At 49.8% G+C, this 17,420-nt stretch overlaps 1 protein-coding gene across 2 annotated transcripts in view; it reads left to right on the top strand.

The window, feature by feature from the left end:
• Positions 1-17,420, top strand: part of TRABD2B (TraB domain containing 2B) — a 215,801-nt gene that overhangs the window by 13,286 nt on the left and 185,095 nt on the right. Inside the window, exon 1 of one of the 2 annotated variants that reach the window (XM_024739295.1) lies at positions 6,854-6,951. The exons of the other annotated variant lie outside the window; for it this stretch is intronic. Within the exon in view, the coding sequence (XP_024595063.1) occupies positions 6,895-6,951 (57 nt within the window). The 5' untranslated portion in view covers positions 6,854-6,894. Of the gene's footprint in view, positions 1-6,853; positions 6,952-17,420 lie in introns of those variants that run through there. 2 annotated transcript variants of the gene reach the window in all.

Below are 17,420 nucleotides of genomic sequence, written 5' to 3'. Positions count from 1 at the left end.
GGAGGGGATGTGTGGCCGTGGCAGGTAACACGGTGTCCTGTGGGGGCACAGAAGATGCACACTTCCCAGGCCTGCCCACCTTCGCCCCAGCCCAGCTCGGAGCGTCAGTCGGCTTTGCTCGAGCCGCCTCAATGGACGGGATGCCAAGAGCGAAAGTGCACATTTCCTAGAAGTGCTGCACGCGGCCCCTCCTGACCCTTGGCCAGCCCTGGCGACCAAACAGGCGGCGCCAGCGCCCGCGTCCCCTGGCCAGCCCTACCCGGGGAAGCCAAAGTGCAAAGATAAAAGGCCAGGCCTTTTCCACTTCCTCTTCTGTTTAAAGGGCTTACCTGCTTCCTCCCTGTGAAGGTTCTGTAGTGTCCTGACCAGTTTTATCTCCTGGGGACGTACGGTGGTTTGTAATTCAAGCCTCGGGCCCCATTTGAAACCCCTTTTTAGAAAGGAAGATTGGGCAGAGAATGCCTTTCAGATATCTCTCTGGCTCATCTTTTAGCCCTAGTTCACACGGTTTCCCTTTCTTGAACTGCTCTGCTTTGAGTTTGAGGAGAGACAAAAGCCTAATTGGCAATGATAATTTCAACCATTTGCATCGCGGTTTGCAGTTTCCACAGTCTTTCACATGCGGTACCGCTGGATAGCTCTTCCTCCTGGCACCCCCAGGAGGACACCTAGAGGGGGGCTGGACCAGTTTCCTGTCTACCCCCCCCCACCAACCTCCCCTGTTTGGACCCCCAGTGGCCCCCGTCCCTTTGGCTGTAGAAGTCTACTGGATTATGGGATATTTTTGAGCTCCAGACCCTCTACTGGGGCTGAGATGCAGCTTGAAGAGCTATGGATGGGCCACGGATGGGTGAACTGAGTCACTCTGGCACCTCAGTGACAATAATGCACTGTCACTGTGCTTGACCTTGACCGGAATGTTTAGTTGACCCAGCACTACATAACCCCCATGCCAAGGCCTGCTGGTGGTCTTGCAGGTGAGTTTTATATTCTGCTTCCATCAGTATAGTTTTGTGGAGAGGGTTGTGAGAAAGGAATGCAGGATTCTTGATGGAGACCTTGCAGGTTGAACAGTACTAGGGCCCATGGAGATGGGAGTGGAAAAGGCCTTGCCAAGAGGAAGGAGACTGTTAGGCAGAAGTGCTGGGATGGGAAATGCAGAAGGTTTGCAAAGAAAAGTCTTTCTACCCCTCCCTCCATTGACTGTACTCTCTCCTTTCCCTCTCCAGCTCCCGAGACAGCCATTGTTATTTAGTGCCTATTATGTGCTAGGCCTCAGGTTTATCACAGTAGATTCCTGAAATAATCCTGAAAGGTAAGTATTATTTCCCCCATTTTAGGAAATTGAGGCTAAGTGCTTTGTGCAAAATGATGGAGCCAGGATTTTTACTTAGATCTTTTTGACACTTCAAGAAAAAGACTGAACTGGAAGTGGAATGCCAGCTCCACCACTCGGGCTGGATGACTGAGGGTCTGTTTCCACATCTGCAAACCTGGGGCTCATAATAGCATTCACCTCCTGGTGTGTTGTGAGGAGTGAATGAGGTAATGCGTGTCAACCACATAGCTCACTGCCTGGCACACACTCAGAGGTAATGAATGTTAATTGCGGTGGTTTAAGTCGTGGTCATTTTAATTATTGTTATTGGCCCATTTTCACACTGTGTCTCGAGGTGAAGCCCATCCCATAGAGAAAATGGTTCTTGATCCTTTAGTCTCTCACACACCAAGCATCACCCAGAGCAGGTTTGGGGGTTGGCCTGATGGGAACCGTGCCGCCCAGCCACCCGGAGCGTGGTTATTTTTTTTCTGACCGTCTGGCCATACTCGTTCTAGTGCAGCTTCCCTACAATCTCCCATTGCTCCCTGGAGTGCGGACACATCAAAAAGGAGGGGAAAAAAAAAAAAAAAAAAAGGAGGGAAAAAAAGTTTAGGCTGGAGGCCCCCTGCTTCAGGCCCAGCTCTGCCATGGGTTAGACCCATGCATGACCTGGGGCGATTCCCTCTCTGAGGATCCTGTTCCTCTATTGCATACAAGTAGGTGGGATGTTAATAGCAGTAACTCAGAGTGATGGGGAGAAGTGGGGATAAAGCCTGGCAAGGATTTGATTAGCCCTTAAGTGTGCCGTGCTGTTTGTGGCACTCAGTGTGTGAGGTTTTTTCCTCTTCCCTTTCTCCCAGAGAAATACCGTGCACATACTTAGTGAATTGAATTAGTTATTATGAAACTGTTCACCCATCCATTCCTTCCTTCAGTTGTTTGCTGAGCACTACTGGGAGCTACATTGGTAGTACTGGGAACTACTTAGTTCCAGGTCATGAATCTGGGGCTGTTGAGGAAGGGAGGGTTTGAATAGACCCCAGAGAGACGTGCTTCACAGCAGACTGCCAAGAATGGGTCTGAGTCTTTTATATGCACTGCCCCACTGAACCCTCACCGCAGTCTCTCAGGTACATACTATTATTCAACCCCATTTTACAGGTGAGGAAACTGAGGCACAGATAGGTTATTTCATTTACCTGAGGTCGCAGAGCCATTGAGGGGAAGATCTACAATTCAAACTTGGGAGGTCTGGCTGCAGAGTCTGTGCTCTCACCCTCCCTGCATCTATGAAAAGGGACTGAAATCTGACAAGGAGGGTGGGGGGAGAAAGGTGGGGTACTAGCTCGTCTTCTGGGACTGGAAGTATGAAAGGCTGGGAGAGCCAGGGAGTTGACAGACTTCTGATGTTCCCCACTGAGAAAGGCTGACACTTTGGGAAGGAGAGAGTGAGGTGGCCTACTGGCCAGGACCTAAGGTGAGGAGGGGGTGTGAGGAGAGAGGCACAGGTTGAGAGCAGAAGCTGACCTTGGCAGGTGAAGAAAGGGCAGGGCAGGCTGAGGGCCCAATAGAAGTGGAAGCTGTGAATCTGTAACTGTACCAGTCTGGATGGCTGGGACGCTTCTTCGTGTAACTCTCTAGGGTGGGTGCAGGAGTAATGAAGTGTGACAGAGGGCCACCCCCATACCCAAGCCCTAGGAGTCCCTGCTGGGTTGGATAGCAGTTCCTGCCTGCCTGTCGTGGTTGAGCACTGACCCTCAGCCCCCGCCCCATGGTGGCTGGGGCTCTGCAGGCCCTGGGGTCCTCTGGAAGCCCTACAGATGCTACCAAGATGGATGAGACTGCATCCTTGCTGTCCAGGTAGTTTTCTTTGCTGGTGAGATGCTCATTGTATACAACAGACAGACCTCCCCTCCTTATGAGTACCTGGCTGTCCTGAGTACGCATACATCTACTCATACTATACTTGGCAGTACAATGCCACCTGAGCTCGGTATCGAAGGACACATGGGTGTTCCTGGGGTTCAGGAGGAGCGCCAGGCATGGGAGCGGGGGCTGATGGTGGTATTGATTCAGACCGAGAGACCGTACTTACTCATGGTCGTGGAGAGTGATTGCTGGAGGAATAGGAGACCAGGGAGCTGGCCAGAGAGGCTCATGGGCCACACAGTGGAGGGCTTGTAAGCCATGTTAAGAAGCACGGGCTTGGGGCTTCCCTGGTGGCGCAGTGGTTGAGAGTCTGCCTGCCGATGCAGGGGACGCGGGTTCGTGCCCCGGTCCGGGAAGATCGCACATGCCGCAGAGCGGCTGGGCCCGTGAGCCATGGCCGCTGAGCCTGCGCGTCCGGAGCCTGTGCTCCGCAACGGGAGAGGCCACAACAGTGAGAGGCCCACGTACCGCAAAAACAAACAAAAAAGAAGCATGGGCTTGATCCTGGGTGCACTGGGGGGCATTGTTCCCCACTCCTGTGTTCTGTAATGCACTCATTCGTCAAGCTGGAGCGTCTATCTCACCCAAACTTGATTGGAAGTTTTCAAGCCCCTTGGCTTGAGGAAGGAGCTGCCGTGTGAAGGTCTTTTCCCTCATCAGATCCAGGATGTTCCCACTGCTGGGCCAGAGGAGAAGGACGCTCAGCTTCCGGAACAGGAACGCGGGTGTGTTTTCTCTTAGAAACTGGTTCGTAAAAGTAGTCTGGCGGCTCGATGAGACCAGCCGTAGTTAAAGATCAGCCTTTTGTGAGGAGCCTGAGACCCGGATCACCGTTTGTAAAACAGCTACTGTGGGATAACATGGCCTTGCATTTCGTGTGGCCCATTTGATGGCAGATTTGGGGGGATTCCACCTGTTAGAAGTGGAAGTGGTGTGAGGCAGGCGGTTCCGGAATGCCCACCAAGTGGAGGTGGGGGATGGGAGGATCTGCAGTTCATAAATGGTCCGTAGATCATGAGAGCACTGGATCAGGAGTCCGGCAGAATAAGCCTGGGCAGGTCCCTCACTGGCTGACCCCTCTCGACAGGTGTGAGTGCTTGGTAAACCATAAACGGCACCCTGCTGCTTCAAAGCCACTGTCTCAGCTGGCTCTGACCTCATTGGAAAAGAGCATTTTTAATTTTATTGTCTTTTATGTGTTTACATGTCTGTCTCCCCCATAGACTGAAGTTCTTTGAGGGCAGGAACCTCATCTAATGACTTGAGTTTGCCTAGGGCCTGGCTCCAAGTTCACACTCAGGGATGCTGGGAGTAGCTGTGAAATTACCAGCTGTATCTACACATTATGGCCTGAGTACCCAGGTGGAAAACAGAAAGTCCCCAACTACCCCCGCTTTGTTCCCAGATTTCCAGATGTTTGGTTCCAGGAGGTCAGACATCTAGGCAGCCTTCCGTGTGTCCCACTGTGGCACCTAGGTGTTCAGCTTTGGTGACTGTACCCACTGAGCCCCTTCTCACCCCAGATGGGGCTGTGGTTTCCCACTGATCCTTCATTCCCACAGGGGCCCTAAGGGCTTCTCCTGGGATTGGAGGCATCTTCCCAGCCCTCCCTCCAACCCCCTTCCTCACACTTCTGTGTTTTTTCCAGGACACGGATCAGAGCTTCTGTTTGCTGGTCGTTCAGTGATTCTCACACAATATAAATGAAAAATGCTAAAACCCATAAATTCAAACCATGTGTGGGCACTGGGGAAGTGCAGGGACGTCAGAGGGCTGCAGTGCGAGGTGACGGCAGCTCTGACGGCACCCGAGCTGATTTGTATATGAGAAAAGTAAATATCCCAAGTGGTAAACAGCCCCGGGTCTCTCATCATCGCTGGGATTCAAAGGCATTTAATAGGAACACACGCTCTCCATCTCTTGTAAACAAAGTGAGATTCTCTCTGCACGCTGACCTAAATTCTGCATTTTCATCTTTTGGAAAGCCAGCCAGTCACTCTAGTTGGGAGACCGCAGGCAGTCTGGCCTGTTGGGTTGGGTCGCCTTCTTCCTGGCTTTGGCGGCTGGTCTAGCACTTTGGCTTTGCAGAGGGCTACCTTTTCATCTAGGCAGCCTTCCGTGTGTCCCACTTAGAGCAAATGGGTTGGGTGGCCATTCTCACCCTCGTCTCGTTGAGGAACACAAAGCCCAGAGGCGTAAATCAACTTGCCCAAGATTACACATCGGGTCCGGCTGAGCCAGGACACCTCTCCTCTCCTCCCTGAGGACCCTGTAGCTCTCCATCCTTTCTCATGAATGGTAGTTCTGTTCTCCCTCACTCAGAATCCCAGCGACACCCTCATCAACCCCTCCCTTATTTCCTCTCCCTTCCTGGAGCCAGGCCTTCCTCTGGGGTTCTTTTAATTTTATTTTATGTTTTAATTCAGGCCGTTCTTGTGTTTAGGCAAGTACCCCAGGGGAGGAACCAGACAGTCATGGGTTGGAGAATTCTGGCTCCTCCACCTGTCAACTGTGTGGCAACAGAGCCTTGCAGTTGTCAGTCTTCACGTCTGTAGAATGAGGCTAAGAACACCTACCCTCTTAGATGGCTGTGAGGATTAAATGGAGCTCCCATGTGTGGAAATGCCCAGCCTGCTCCATCCCACTTTCCTTCAACTCTGGACTCTTCAGGTGGCCTCCTAATTGTTAGAAAGGGATTGATACTTAAAATTGCATACAACTAAGTATACCACGTACACGTACACAAGTTAATACATGTAAAACTGGTGAAGTCTGGATCACATGAGTGGATTGTGTCAATGTCATGTTCCTGGTTTTGATATTGGATTCCAGTTATGTGAGACGTCACTGTTGGGGGAAGTTGGGTAAAGGGTATTCTTTCTCGCAATTGCATGTAAATCTATAATTATCTCAAAACAAAACGTTTAATGAGGAAAATGGATTAACCTTCCCATCACACTCATTCTTCTGCGCCCACTGCAGGCCAGGTACTACTCCAGGTACTAGGCATGTGTCAGTGGACACGAAAGAAGAAAAATCCTCTTTCCCACCTCCTTCAGGTCTTTGCTCAAAGGTGGTTTCCCTGACACCCTACTTAAGATTGCACATCACTCCCTTGAACTTCCTGTCCTCCTTGCCTGCCCTTTTCCTCCATAGCACCTGTCCTCAGTTGGCATTCTGTATATTTTATTTACTTATTTTGTTTATTGCCCTTTATTTACTCTCTCACTAGAATGTCAGCTCCATGAGAGTATTCTGTCTGTGTCCTCTGTATCCTTGGCACCTAGAACCTGCCTGGCATGTAGTAGGCACTCAGCTAAAGTTTGTTGAATGGCTGAGAGGTGACAGATAAGAAACAAGTCAGGATGGGCTAAGGACTAAAGGCAAAGAAAGCAGAGAAGGGGAGGGTGAGATGGTGGAGGAAATGTCGTTTCGATCATGTATTTTTCTGCAAATCTTGCAGGCCTCCCTGTCATGTGAGGGGTAAAGTCCTGGCTTCTTAGATTGTGATCTACTCATTAATTCACTCTTCTTTTTATTCATTTACCAGATGTTTCTTTGAGCCATTACTATGTGCAGGGCCCTCTAGAGCAGGCAGAGAGGAGGCAGAAAAGGATCTTGCCCCCAGGAGATGGGTAGGAGAGATGGGACAGGAATGGAAACAGCACATGACAGGGAAGAACGGAGCTGGTGTGAGACAAGTAAGAGTGCTGGGGGAGGGGTGCTGAGGAGGGAGGGCTCACTTGTGGGCAGGGTGCTTGGGGAAGGCTTCGTGGAGGAGGTGCTGATTCCTGGTCTGAAAAGTCTGGGAGGATCTCCAGGCCTTTTCTGGTCCAGCCCCAGCTCAGCGAACCAATTTCCCCTTACATGGCTCCCCTAGGGGACCCAGCAACTCTAATCCTACTGCCCCCTGTAGCTGGTTCTGGATGCCCCGGCACTGCTGATGCTGCGACCCCTGCCCGCCTCTCTCTTTCTCTCTGTCTTTCTAAATCCTGTTTCCTCTTCCAGATCCAGCCTGACCTTTCCTGCAGGAAGGCTTCCTTGATTGCCCTAGTAGTTCCCACGATCTGTTGTCATTTGTAGTCTGTATTGCACTCTTTGACCTCTTATGAGAGAAGCGACCAGCTTCACTGTGGGTGGGACTCGACCCTCCATCTGGGGCAGGAGGTGGCTACTAAGCTGCACTTAGGCTTAGGTAGACCCTCAGCATTGCTGTGGCTGGACGGACTCGAGAGCACTGGAAACATGTCATTCATCCTCGAAGAGGGCAGCATTGCTATTTTTGTCATTGACCTAAACTCTCCTTGTCTAGAACCACTGGAAGTCCAGTTAGGAGAGGGATGAAGTCTGCCTTTACAGTTTCTCTGAGTGTGTTGTTAACAAACTAGTGCTGTAAACAGAGCAGCCCCAGTGCTTAACAGACTCCAGGAGTTTGTCTCTTTCCTGGCGTCGTACTGGAGCCTGTGCTCAGTGAATTCTTACAAAAAGACATGAAAGTATCTTCCAGAATGAATTTACTGCTGTACATTCATTCACCTAACAAATGTGGTTTTTCAATAAATTTTTAAATTGTAACTAGTTTCTGATGTACAGAATTATCGAGAAGATAGAACAGACAGTTCTCTTCCCCTGTTGCTGACATCTCACATTAGCATGGTGCATTTCTCACGATGAATGCACCAACGTTGATATGTTACTATTAACTAAAGTCTGTACTTCACTCGGATTTCCTTAGTTTTCCCCTCATGTCCTCTCTGTGTTCCAGCATCCCATATTACATTTACCTGTCATCTCTCCTTCCATGACTCTTGGCTGTGACAGTTTCTCAGACTTTCCTTGTTTTTGGTGACCTTGACATTGAGTACTGATCAGATATTTGTCCCTCCATTGGGATTTGTTTTGATGTTTTTCTTATGATTAGACTGGGGTTAAGCTTTTGGGGGAGGAAGACCAGAGATAAAGGGCCATATTCATCACGTCGTATCAAGGACACATACTGCCAACCTGATTTACCGCTGTTGGTATTAACCTTGATCACCTGGCTGAGGCACTGTGTCAGGTTTCTCCACTAAAAGTTACTCCTTTTCCCCCATCTTTCCATACTGTCCACTTTGGCAAGAAGTCACTACGAGCGGCCCATACCTAAGGCGCGGGGAATGTTGTTTCCCTTAAACCAGTGTGTTTGGAATGCTTGCTCTGTGCTGGGCACTGTTACAGGTGCCGAAAATACAGCTGTGAATGAGACGGAAAAGATTCTTTTCCTACATGGAACTTTCATCCAAGTGAGGGTTTAATAATAACTAAATCGTTTTGGAGCATGATAAGTTGTATAAAGAAAAAAAGGCAATGGGCCAGAGAGGGACCTGGGTGCTAGGGGGTAAAGGAGGGGGAGGGACAGCTGCTTGTTTCCTTGGGTTTTCAGGCAAAGGTGTCTTTTGAGCTGAGTCTAGAGGGGTGAGGAGGGACCAGCCGTGAGCACCTGGGAAGCAAATTCCGGGCAAAAGGAGCAGCAGATGCCAAACACCGAGGCCTGTTTAAGGAGCAGAAAGGATGTCGTGATCAGAGCCCTGTGTGTGCTGGACGGTGTCAGGAGATGGACAAAATCTCCCGGTGGGGTGAGATCTCGAGAGACCTACACATCACAGGAAGGCATTTGGATTTTATTCCAACCATGGAAGCCGTTGGTTCGAAGCAGGGGATACTGGATTTGCTTTCATGTATAAACGATGGCTTTGGGTGTGGTGTGCGGAATGGGCTCTCCTGGAGCTGAGAGCGGGGGAAGCTGGGACACCGGCGTGAATGACGGTGGCTCGGACCTGGGGGGAGCAGACGGAGGTAGGTTTGCCTCCGTTTTGGAGGTGGAGCTGACAAGGCATCTGATGAGTTGCTTGTGGAGAGATCAAGAAACTGGTGCACGCTCGCACTCTTTGGTCTCTGGTGGTACCGTTAAGTGAAATTAGGGGAGGCTGAGGAGAATCACGTTAGGAAGGTAAAAGTGCAGACACTCGGGTGCATTAGAGTAGCTCCCTCAGAATCCCACTTGTCAGCAGCGCTGTCAGTAGCCCCTTTGGGTTGCACCACATACCTGGAGGGATCGGGACGGTGTTCTGTTTGCTGATGCAGTCGCCACCTTTCTCCTTGGCAGTCCACACTATTGAGGGCTGAGTGCCAAGGGCAGATGTCCCTGGAAGGCGATCCGGATGTGAAGAGTGGACCGGTTACCGAGGGGGCTGGCTGCCTGCCACACCCTGCTGGGCATGTGCCAGCCACTGAGCAGGACGCCTTCCTGCCTCTCCCCGTGCCCAGCCCATGGGAAGTTGTTTTTTTCCATCCCAGCTGCCACTAAGTAAGCATATGTTGGTTTGTGTTGAATTATGTCCACAGTAAAGTCAGTCAACAAGTACTGATTCAACACCAATTACTGTGTGGTGCCGTGGTCCCTGCCTCAGTGGAAATTTAAGACGTAAACGCGGTAAAGGGACCGAGTGTAGGTAGCATATTTGGCGAAAAGTATACCACCATCCATGTACAGGAGAGAAAGCACAAGTCTCCAGGGATGCATGGAGGTATCAGGGAGGGCTCCCTGGAGGAGATGGAAACAGAGCTATACATTGGAAGGGCATTGAGGGGAATGGGCCACGTGGCCAGGGTTTCTGTTAGGGAATTGGAGGTAGAAAGGGCTGGAGAGGTAAATTTATGGCCCATCTACCAGCATGGTGTCAGAATAGGTGCTAAAAACTAAAAACTATCCGTTGGAGGGGTGAGTGATTGGAAAGTAGGTTGATACCACTGCCTGGAGGGCCTCTGATGTGAGGATGAAGGAGTCCCTTGTCTCCTATGAGCCACGGGGAACCACTGTCTTAAGAAAAGTGGAAGGAACCGTATCCTGAAGAAAGCCTTTTGAATTTCTAGCCAGTATTTAATTTTTTATAATAATAATGATACTGCTAATAATAGCAATCATTTTTCTAACTACTTAATTAGCGTTATTTTTGCCAGAAAGGAACTGTTAGTTTCGTGCTTGGCCCCGTCTGTGTGTGATTAGAGGTTATTGACTGAGAGCAGGAGGGACTTTTTTATCTCGAGGTTTTGTTGTTTTCTTTCCTCGTTGGTCTCTGCTGAGAGTCCATCTCACTGCTGGCTCTTTAATCTGGTTGTGTTCCATGAGATACCACAAAAGCACAATCTTTGACAAGGTAAATATGTCAAATCCTTATTATAACATTTAATCACTTAGGGAGGTTTCGCTCTGGGGTGGGAGTGGAGGAGTGGTGGGAATGAAAAGAGAAGTCCAGATTGCTTTGATTAACTGCATTTTTCTTTCTGGGTGAATGGGAAGGCTTTGGTGGAAATCTCAGTCTTGGAGGCTGTGTCCAGGAAAGAGTGAGAAAAGTGATTGAGGACGTTCTGGAGTCTTGGTCAGTGGAAGGGATGGAACACCGATTGTGGTGGGCCTGCTGCTATTGGGAGGCAGGAAGAAGGTACCTGTCTTCCCATCAGGAAGTAGTGTCTGTGGTGAGGGCCGGGGGTTTGGGCTAGGCAGGCCTACCTGGCACAGGGTGGACCTCAACAAATTCTCATTGATTGGGTGAGCCTTTAACCACATGGTAGTTAATTGTTTTAAGGATTCGGACTGATGGGAGATCGCTTCCAACAAGACTAGCCTGGGCATCACGGAAGAGGTGGTGTTTGATGCAGACCTTTCCCCACTTGTGACTGCATTCAAGGCCGGCCAGCTTCCCATAGTTTCCTCATGTATCTCAAGGTTGTTTCTTTCCACTTTGTGGATGAAGGAGACACACTCAGAGGGCTAAGAGCTTCATTCATACCACCAGGAGAGCAACGGGGGGCCTCTTTATTCACCGGTCTGGCTTAGGGTCCAGGTGGTACGCTTACACACAGTGGTATCTCGGGGTGTGTGCATTGAATTAGTGAAGTCTTCTGGGAACATACTGTGTTGGAGGGCTTCAGAAAGTAGGATGTGTAGCCATGATACAAACTCAGGCCTCCCATTTTCAAAGCCTGATTCCCTTTACCGTACTGCCCAATTTCATTAAGGCAGAGATGGTGTGTTAGATTGTTGTTCAGAAATATTCGCTCCCAGCCTCCCCTTTCTCCCAGCCTCCAGTGATGCAGGGTATGGCCACGTGCCTTGCTTCCTGCCTCCTTGACGTTGGGCTCTGTCACGTGACTCGCTTTGGCCAATGAGACGTTAGCAAACTCGAAGCCAGCAGGACCTTAAGGTGCTTGCTTAGTTGGGCTCATGCTCTCATGTGCCTGCCACCACCGTGAGAAGAGATTCCCCATGTGGCTGCTGGCCTCTTGACCTGGATCCCCCAATGAACACAGGAGACCTGAACCCGACCGACAAGGAAGAGCCAAGCCCGGATGGACACACAGCTTTCCCTCAACCCAGATCAACCCACCCCTAGCTGACCCACAGTGAAAAGAAGGGATTGTTGCTTTCAGCCACAGAGTCTTGGGGTGGTTTGTAACACAGCGGTAGCTGACAGGTAGAGATGAGAAGGGCATCCCAGGCAGGGGCTGGCCCATAACATATGTAATGGAGGGAAAGAGGGAGTGAGGGGCAGAGATTAGCCTGGGAGTAGAGGTTCCAGCTAAATCTCAGGTCTTGAATTTCAGTGTAAGGAATTTGATCATTTTCCAGTAGGCAGTGGGAGACATTGAAAGTTGTTGGGCTTAGAGGGATGAGATCCAAACCAGCTATAGAAGGTAAACTGGAACATAAGTGCAGAATGGTTAAAACGGAGAGGGGAGGAGACAAAGGCCAAAGGACCTGTTGGAAAGCTGCTACTACTTGCTGTCCACTGTATCCCAGAGCCTAGCACTGTGCCTCTTATACAGTAGGTACTTAATAAATATTTGGTGAATGAATAAACGTGTAACGAAATTGTCCAGGGGTTTGGTAATGAAGACTTAGACAACAGAAGTCTCTGATAATTCACTTATTTACCCATTTATTTTTTCACCTGTGTTTGTTGAGCCCTTGAAATAGATAAGTACTTGAATCTGGGGCAGGGCTGCTCAGAGCCTGAGGAGGGACCCTTCCCATACCTTCTTGAAAAGGCCGACCAGGAGGTAGGGCTGGAACGGGACACAGCGGGGATGAATGTCATCTCTGCTGGCTTCACCTGGGACCAGGACAGTGTCCCTTGTCCTCTCTCTGATACCCATGGCTGGTTCTACAAGGGTTACTAGGTTTGGGAATTTCAATTATATTTGACTTTCTCCTTTAGACCAGGCTATCCAATCTTTTCAGGCTTTGTGTCTGCACTTTCATTCACTCATCTGCTCTGGGCCAGCCCGAGGCTGGGTGGCAAGGAGGCTTTGAAGACTAAGAGGCAGTCCCTTGCTTAGAGGAACGCATAGTTCAGTGGTTAAATCTCTAAAGTGTGACTTTCGGCAAAGCCTGGCCCTCTCCCTGTCTGTTTCCTCATCTGTAAAATGGCCACTGAGAGGCCTGGGTTCAAACCCCAAGTCTGTACCTTACTGGCTGTGTGGCCTTAAGCAAGTCGCTACTTGGCTGAGGCTCTGAAAGGTGGTCTCGCTCCTTTCCTGCAAGATGGGAGGATCCTGTGGGATGGCACATGGGAGAGAGGCCGAGGTGAACTCTCAGAGAACAGCGGCTTTTCAAAAAGTGCCCGAGGCTGGCTGAGATGAAGATAAGCCCCCAATCCAGGGCTGCATCCTGCTTGCGTGAGCACACTCACCCCAGGAACCTTTATTTGCACGTGGCCCAGGTCAGGAGACATCAACCCTCACCCGTGGATCCACTAGGGAAAGAAAAACAAACAAGCAGACAGAACCCCCAGTCTTCAGTGAGAATAGCCTGGGCCAGGAATGGTACCAGAGCCTGTTTCTTGCGTTAAAGAGGAGCTAATTGTAGTGGCCTCCTGAAGTCTTGGGTTGAGAATGATTCTGAGGCTCTGTTGGACTTACTGGGACACAGGGCTTAAGGATGCTCACAGGAGAAACTGCAGGTGGCACGTGTGCCAAGCGTCAGTGAGGGCTGACCTCTTTCTTCAGGCCGCAGGGTCACCCATAGTTTCTCATCCGTTCGACAAATTCTTACTGAGCCCCTGCTCTATGTGGGGGAGTGTCCTGGGTGCTGAGACCGCAGCTCAGAAACAAAACAACACGCAGGACCCTTGTGCACGTTACGTTCTAGAGGGGACAGGCAGGGGGCAAATGATAAATATCATAAGTAAATCTAATAGTAGGCTGGAAGGTAATGTGTGCTGAGAAAATAGGAATAAGACAGGGTAAAGAGGCTCTGATGTGCCCGGCACCCCATCCCCCAGAGACAGTCTTGTTTAATACCCTCAGAGCAGCATATGACCCCTAACCGTGGCTCATACGTGCTGAGCACTTGAGGTGATTCCAAGGGGTGTTGTTGTCTTGGAGTGTGTGTGTGTGTGTGTGTGTGTGTGTGTGTGTGTGTGTGTGTGTGTGTGTGTGTGTGCGTGCGTGCACACCTGGGTTTGATCCTGTGTTCCTGACCCCGAGATGAATGACTTCGGATTAACCATTTTGGCATTAGCTGTACGTCCTTCAGCTGCCCAGACAACTAAGAATTATCGTCGCTTTGTGGCCACTCATGCCCAACGTGGCAGCTGGTTTGGGGGCTTGGCGACTGGGGTGGTGGAGGAAGTAAAACCACAGTTATTGTCATAGGAGCAGCCTGTGGTTTACCTTCCTGGGCTTGATTTACTGAGCTAATTAAAATTTAAAATGAATATTCATGAGGAAATATGCATACGGGTCATGAGCATGCAGTTATCACAAGGCAAGAATGTTATTTGTTTTGAATCAAATATTAATATGCTAATTTCAACAGTTCTTATCTCTGTGAAAGCAGGTAGTGTAAGCGGCTCTACTAGGCAGTGCGTTCTTGCCTAGTTGCAGTTACCATGGGAATCAGTCAACCAGGGTGGTTCCCAGCACGGTCCGTTACCGCACTCTGCATTATAATGATCGGTAGTGTTTGTCCTTGAAAACCACACACACGGTGACACCTCATTTAGGCAACAGCAGTTTTGTGGGCTCTTCCACCAAAAATGAATTATCTAGATAATTAAGTTTAGACAGATAATTATCTAGATAATAAAATCATAACCCTTGGGTCATGATGTTAGCCGACATACCCGCTTTGGATGGGAAGCTTTTAAAAGTATGTTTGTCACACACGAGAGTGGGCTCTTCCATTGGTCCACCTTTTGCTTAGAGACTCAGGGTCATCCATGGTGGCCTAGATGACGTGTGCTGGATGACCCTCAGTTGCTGTCATTTTCTACTTTCTGGGAGTCTTGCTGACCATTTCTCTGTCTCTTCCATAAGAGTCAGTCTGAAGGTTTTGACTTGCTTCCTGGAGCCAACATCCTTTGCAACTTTTTGGTTGCTTTTAATCTTTCATGGACTAGGAAGCCAGAGAACCAGATTTGTTAAAAGTGCGTCCAAAGCTAAACTAATTTCAGATGAAGATGGAGACGCTGAGGCATTCTTCTAGGAGTCAAGTGCTCGAATGTGGTGTGGGACCAATTTTGTTGTTTGAACATGTGTTCTGGACACAGGAAGTTACTAGATATAGGACGTATAGATGCAGGAAGTATTACTCTGTGTGTGTGTGTGTGTGTGTGTGTGTGTGTGTGTGTGTGTGTGTGTGTTTATCCACATGAACCATGGGGTGGGGTGGGCCTGTTAATTCAGTTTCTGAAGGGCTTTCTTTTGACACAGGGATCCAGTGTGTTCTTTATGGCACTGCTTAATGGATAAAAGCTTCTAGGGGGCTGGTTTCAGCTCAGTAAAGGAAGAATTTGCTAATAGAGAAGTTCAGTCATGGGACGGCTGCCTTGGGGGCTGTGAGTTCCTAGTGCTGGAACTGTTCTAATGAAGGCCAGGTAACTACACATCTAAGGACACGGTTGAGGGGATTTAAACATTGTCAAGTGATTGACCTGCTTTTTAAATTAAAAATTTTTTTCAACTTATTAAAGTATAATCGATGTATACTGAACTGTATACATTTGGAAGGTCGACACGGTTGATTTTTAAAATCTGTGTTTAAGACTGAACAGGGCTGTGTTATCAAAATATAAGTATACACATCATGGCATCCTGCAATTCACCTTAGTGACTGTTGTGAACTAGATGTTTGTATCCTCCCAAAATTTGTATGTTGAATCCTAAACCCCCAATGTGATGGTATTTGGAGATGGGGCATTTGGGGGACAATTAGGTTTGGACGAGGTCATGAAGATGGAGCCCTTGTGATGGGATTAGTGTCCTTTTAAGAAGAAACGCCAGAGAACTTGCTCTCTCTCTCTCTCTCTACCACATGAGGACACAGCCAGAAGGTGGCCGTCTGCAAGCCAGGTAGAGAGGCCTCACTGGAACTCAGCCATACTGGACATACTGGACTTCCAGCCTCCAGAACTGTGAGGAAACATATTTCTGTTGTTTGTACTCCCTAGTCTATGGTATTTGCTTTGGCAGCCCGAGCTGACTAAGAAAGCCACCCTCGTACCAGGTGTGTCTGAATTACTGAGGTTTCTGCCACGAGTTTATCAGGCAGTCTGGGAAGCACCTCCTTCTGTCATTCACATTGACAGCTGAGTGCCGATGTGTCCCTCCCTGGCTCCCAAGGTGAGACCTTCATCTTAAACAGCTAGAAATGGGCGACATTTCCTTTGGTGCCAGATGACAGCCAGGCAAGTCAAGAGCCCAGCTGTAAGGCCATAAATACCGATGAGTGCAGGCCACTGCCTTCCAGAAGGCATGTGCAGGGCTCTGGGCTGCTCGTGTCTGCATTGGGGAGCAGCCGCCTGGGTTCCCATGGCCTGGGTGGTGCTTCCAGATGTCACATGTGCAGCCCTGCCACCTCCCTACTATTTACCGCCAAGTCACTACATGGGACTCAGAGCCTAGGACCCTGTGCTGGCATTCAAAAGGATTCAATAGGCCTCTTTGTAAACAGCGCCAAACAGTTGTTCAAGCGACACATAGAGCTCCGCGTGGCTGTGATGCAAAGTGCAGCTCGGGCTTTATTTGTTTGGGTTCTTCCCCCCTTTATAAACAGAGAGGAGTGTCTGCCTGCAAAATTGTCTTCCTGGCAGGATGGGAAGAGTTGAGAGAGGGGAATTCTTCCTTCCCTGCTCTGTTCCTCGTGACTCTGGGGCCACATGTTTCCAAAAGCCATTTTTGAGAACCCCAGCTCTCAATGACCTCAAGCCCTGAGCAGTTAGAAGTGCGAGGGACTCAGGCTGACCCAAGCCAACCCCAGATCACGTCGTGGCAAGAAGGAAGGTGGGATCCCATTTTCCCATGGACTGAAGTAGGAAGAGGGTGTGAGGTCACATTTAGGTATCAGGTACCTTGTCAGAAGCCCTGCTGAAACAGACTCCTCCAGAAGTCCCTTTCTTGTCCCTTTCAAGTCCCTGCCTTGTCCCTTTCACTTCACATGGTATCTCAATCAGCCCAGCTTTGGGCCTGACCCCAGTTTGCTTCCAGTTGGTTGAATTCCTAACCACAGACAGGGTTAGGAGTTGGATCTGGGTTGGGGAAGGGGCAGGACCAGGGTCAGCTGGGCAGCCGTCCTCAGGACGCGGGAGGGAGAGCACAGGCAGATGTCAGCTCTCACCGAGGCTCTCCCTCCCTCTGCCCCAACATCCTCCACAGGCATTCACTAGACTTTCTGGTCTCAGAGGAGGTCTTTTGCAAGGATGGGGGATGCTTAATTGCAAGTCTGGCTCTGTAACCTGGTCGTGGACCCTGCCAGATATCCCATCCATCACTTTTTTTTTCTTTTTTTTTTGGCTGCGTTTGGGACTTCGTTGCTGCTCACGGGCTTTCTCTAGTTGTGGCAAGCAGGGGCTGCTCTTCGTTGCGGTGTGAGGGCTTCTCATTGTGGTGGCTTCTCTTGTTCTGGAGCATGAGCTCTAGGCTGCGGGCTTCAGTAGTTGCAGCACGCGGGCTCAGGGGTTGTGGCTCCCAGGCTTAGTTGCTCCACGGCATGTGGGATCTTCCCGGGCCAGGGATCGAACCCGTGTCCCCTGCATTGGCAGGCGGATCCTTAACCACTGTGCCACCAGGGAAGCCCCCCCATCACCTTGGAATGCGGAGGCGTAGCCCCCAAGTTCCCAGAAAAGTCAGA

This window comes from Neophocaena asiaeorientalis, unplaced genomic scaffold (genome assembly GCF_003031525.2).
Source record: "Neophocaena asiaeorientalis asiaeorientalis breed wild unplaced genomic scaffold, Neophocaena_asiaeorientalis_V1.1 scaffold138, whole genome shotgun sequence".
In the NCBI taxonomy this organism is placed as follows: domain Eukaryota; kingdom Metazoa; phylum Chordata; class Mammalia; order Artiodactyla; family Phocoenidae; genus Neophocaena; species Neophocaena asiaeorientalis.
The sequence above is the reverse complement of the archived record's forward strand: the minus strand, read 5'-3'. Positions and strand labels throughout refer to the sequence as shown.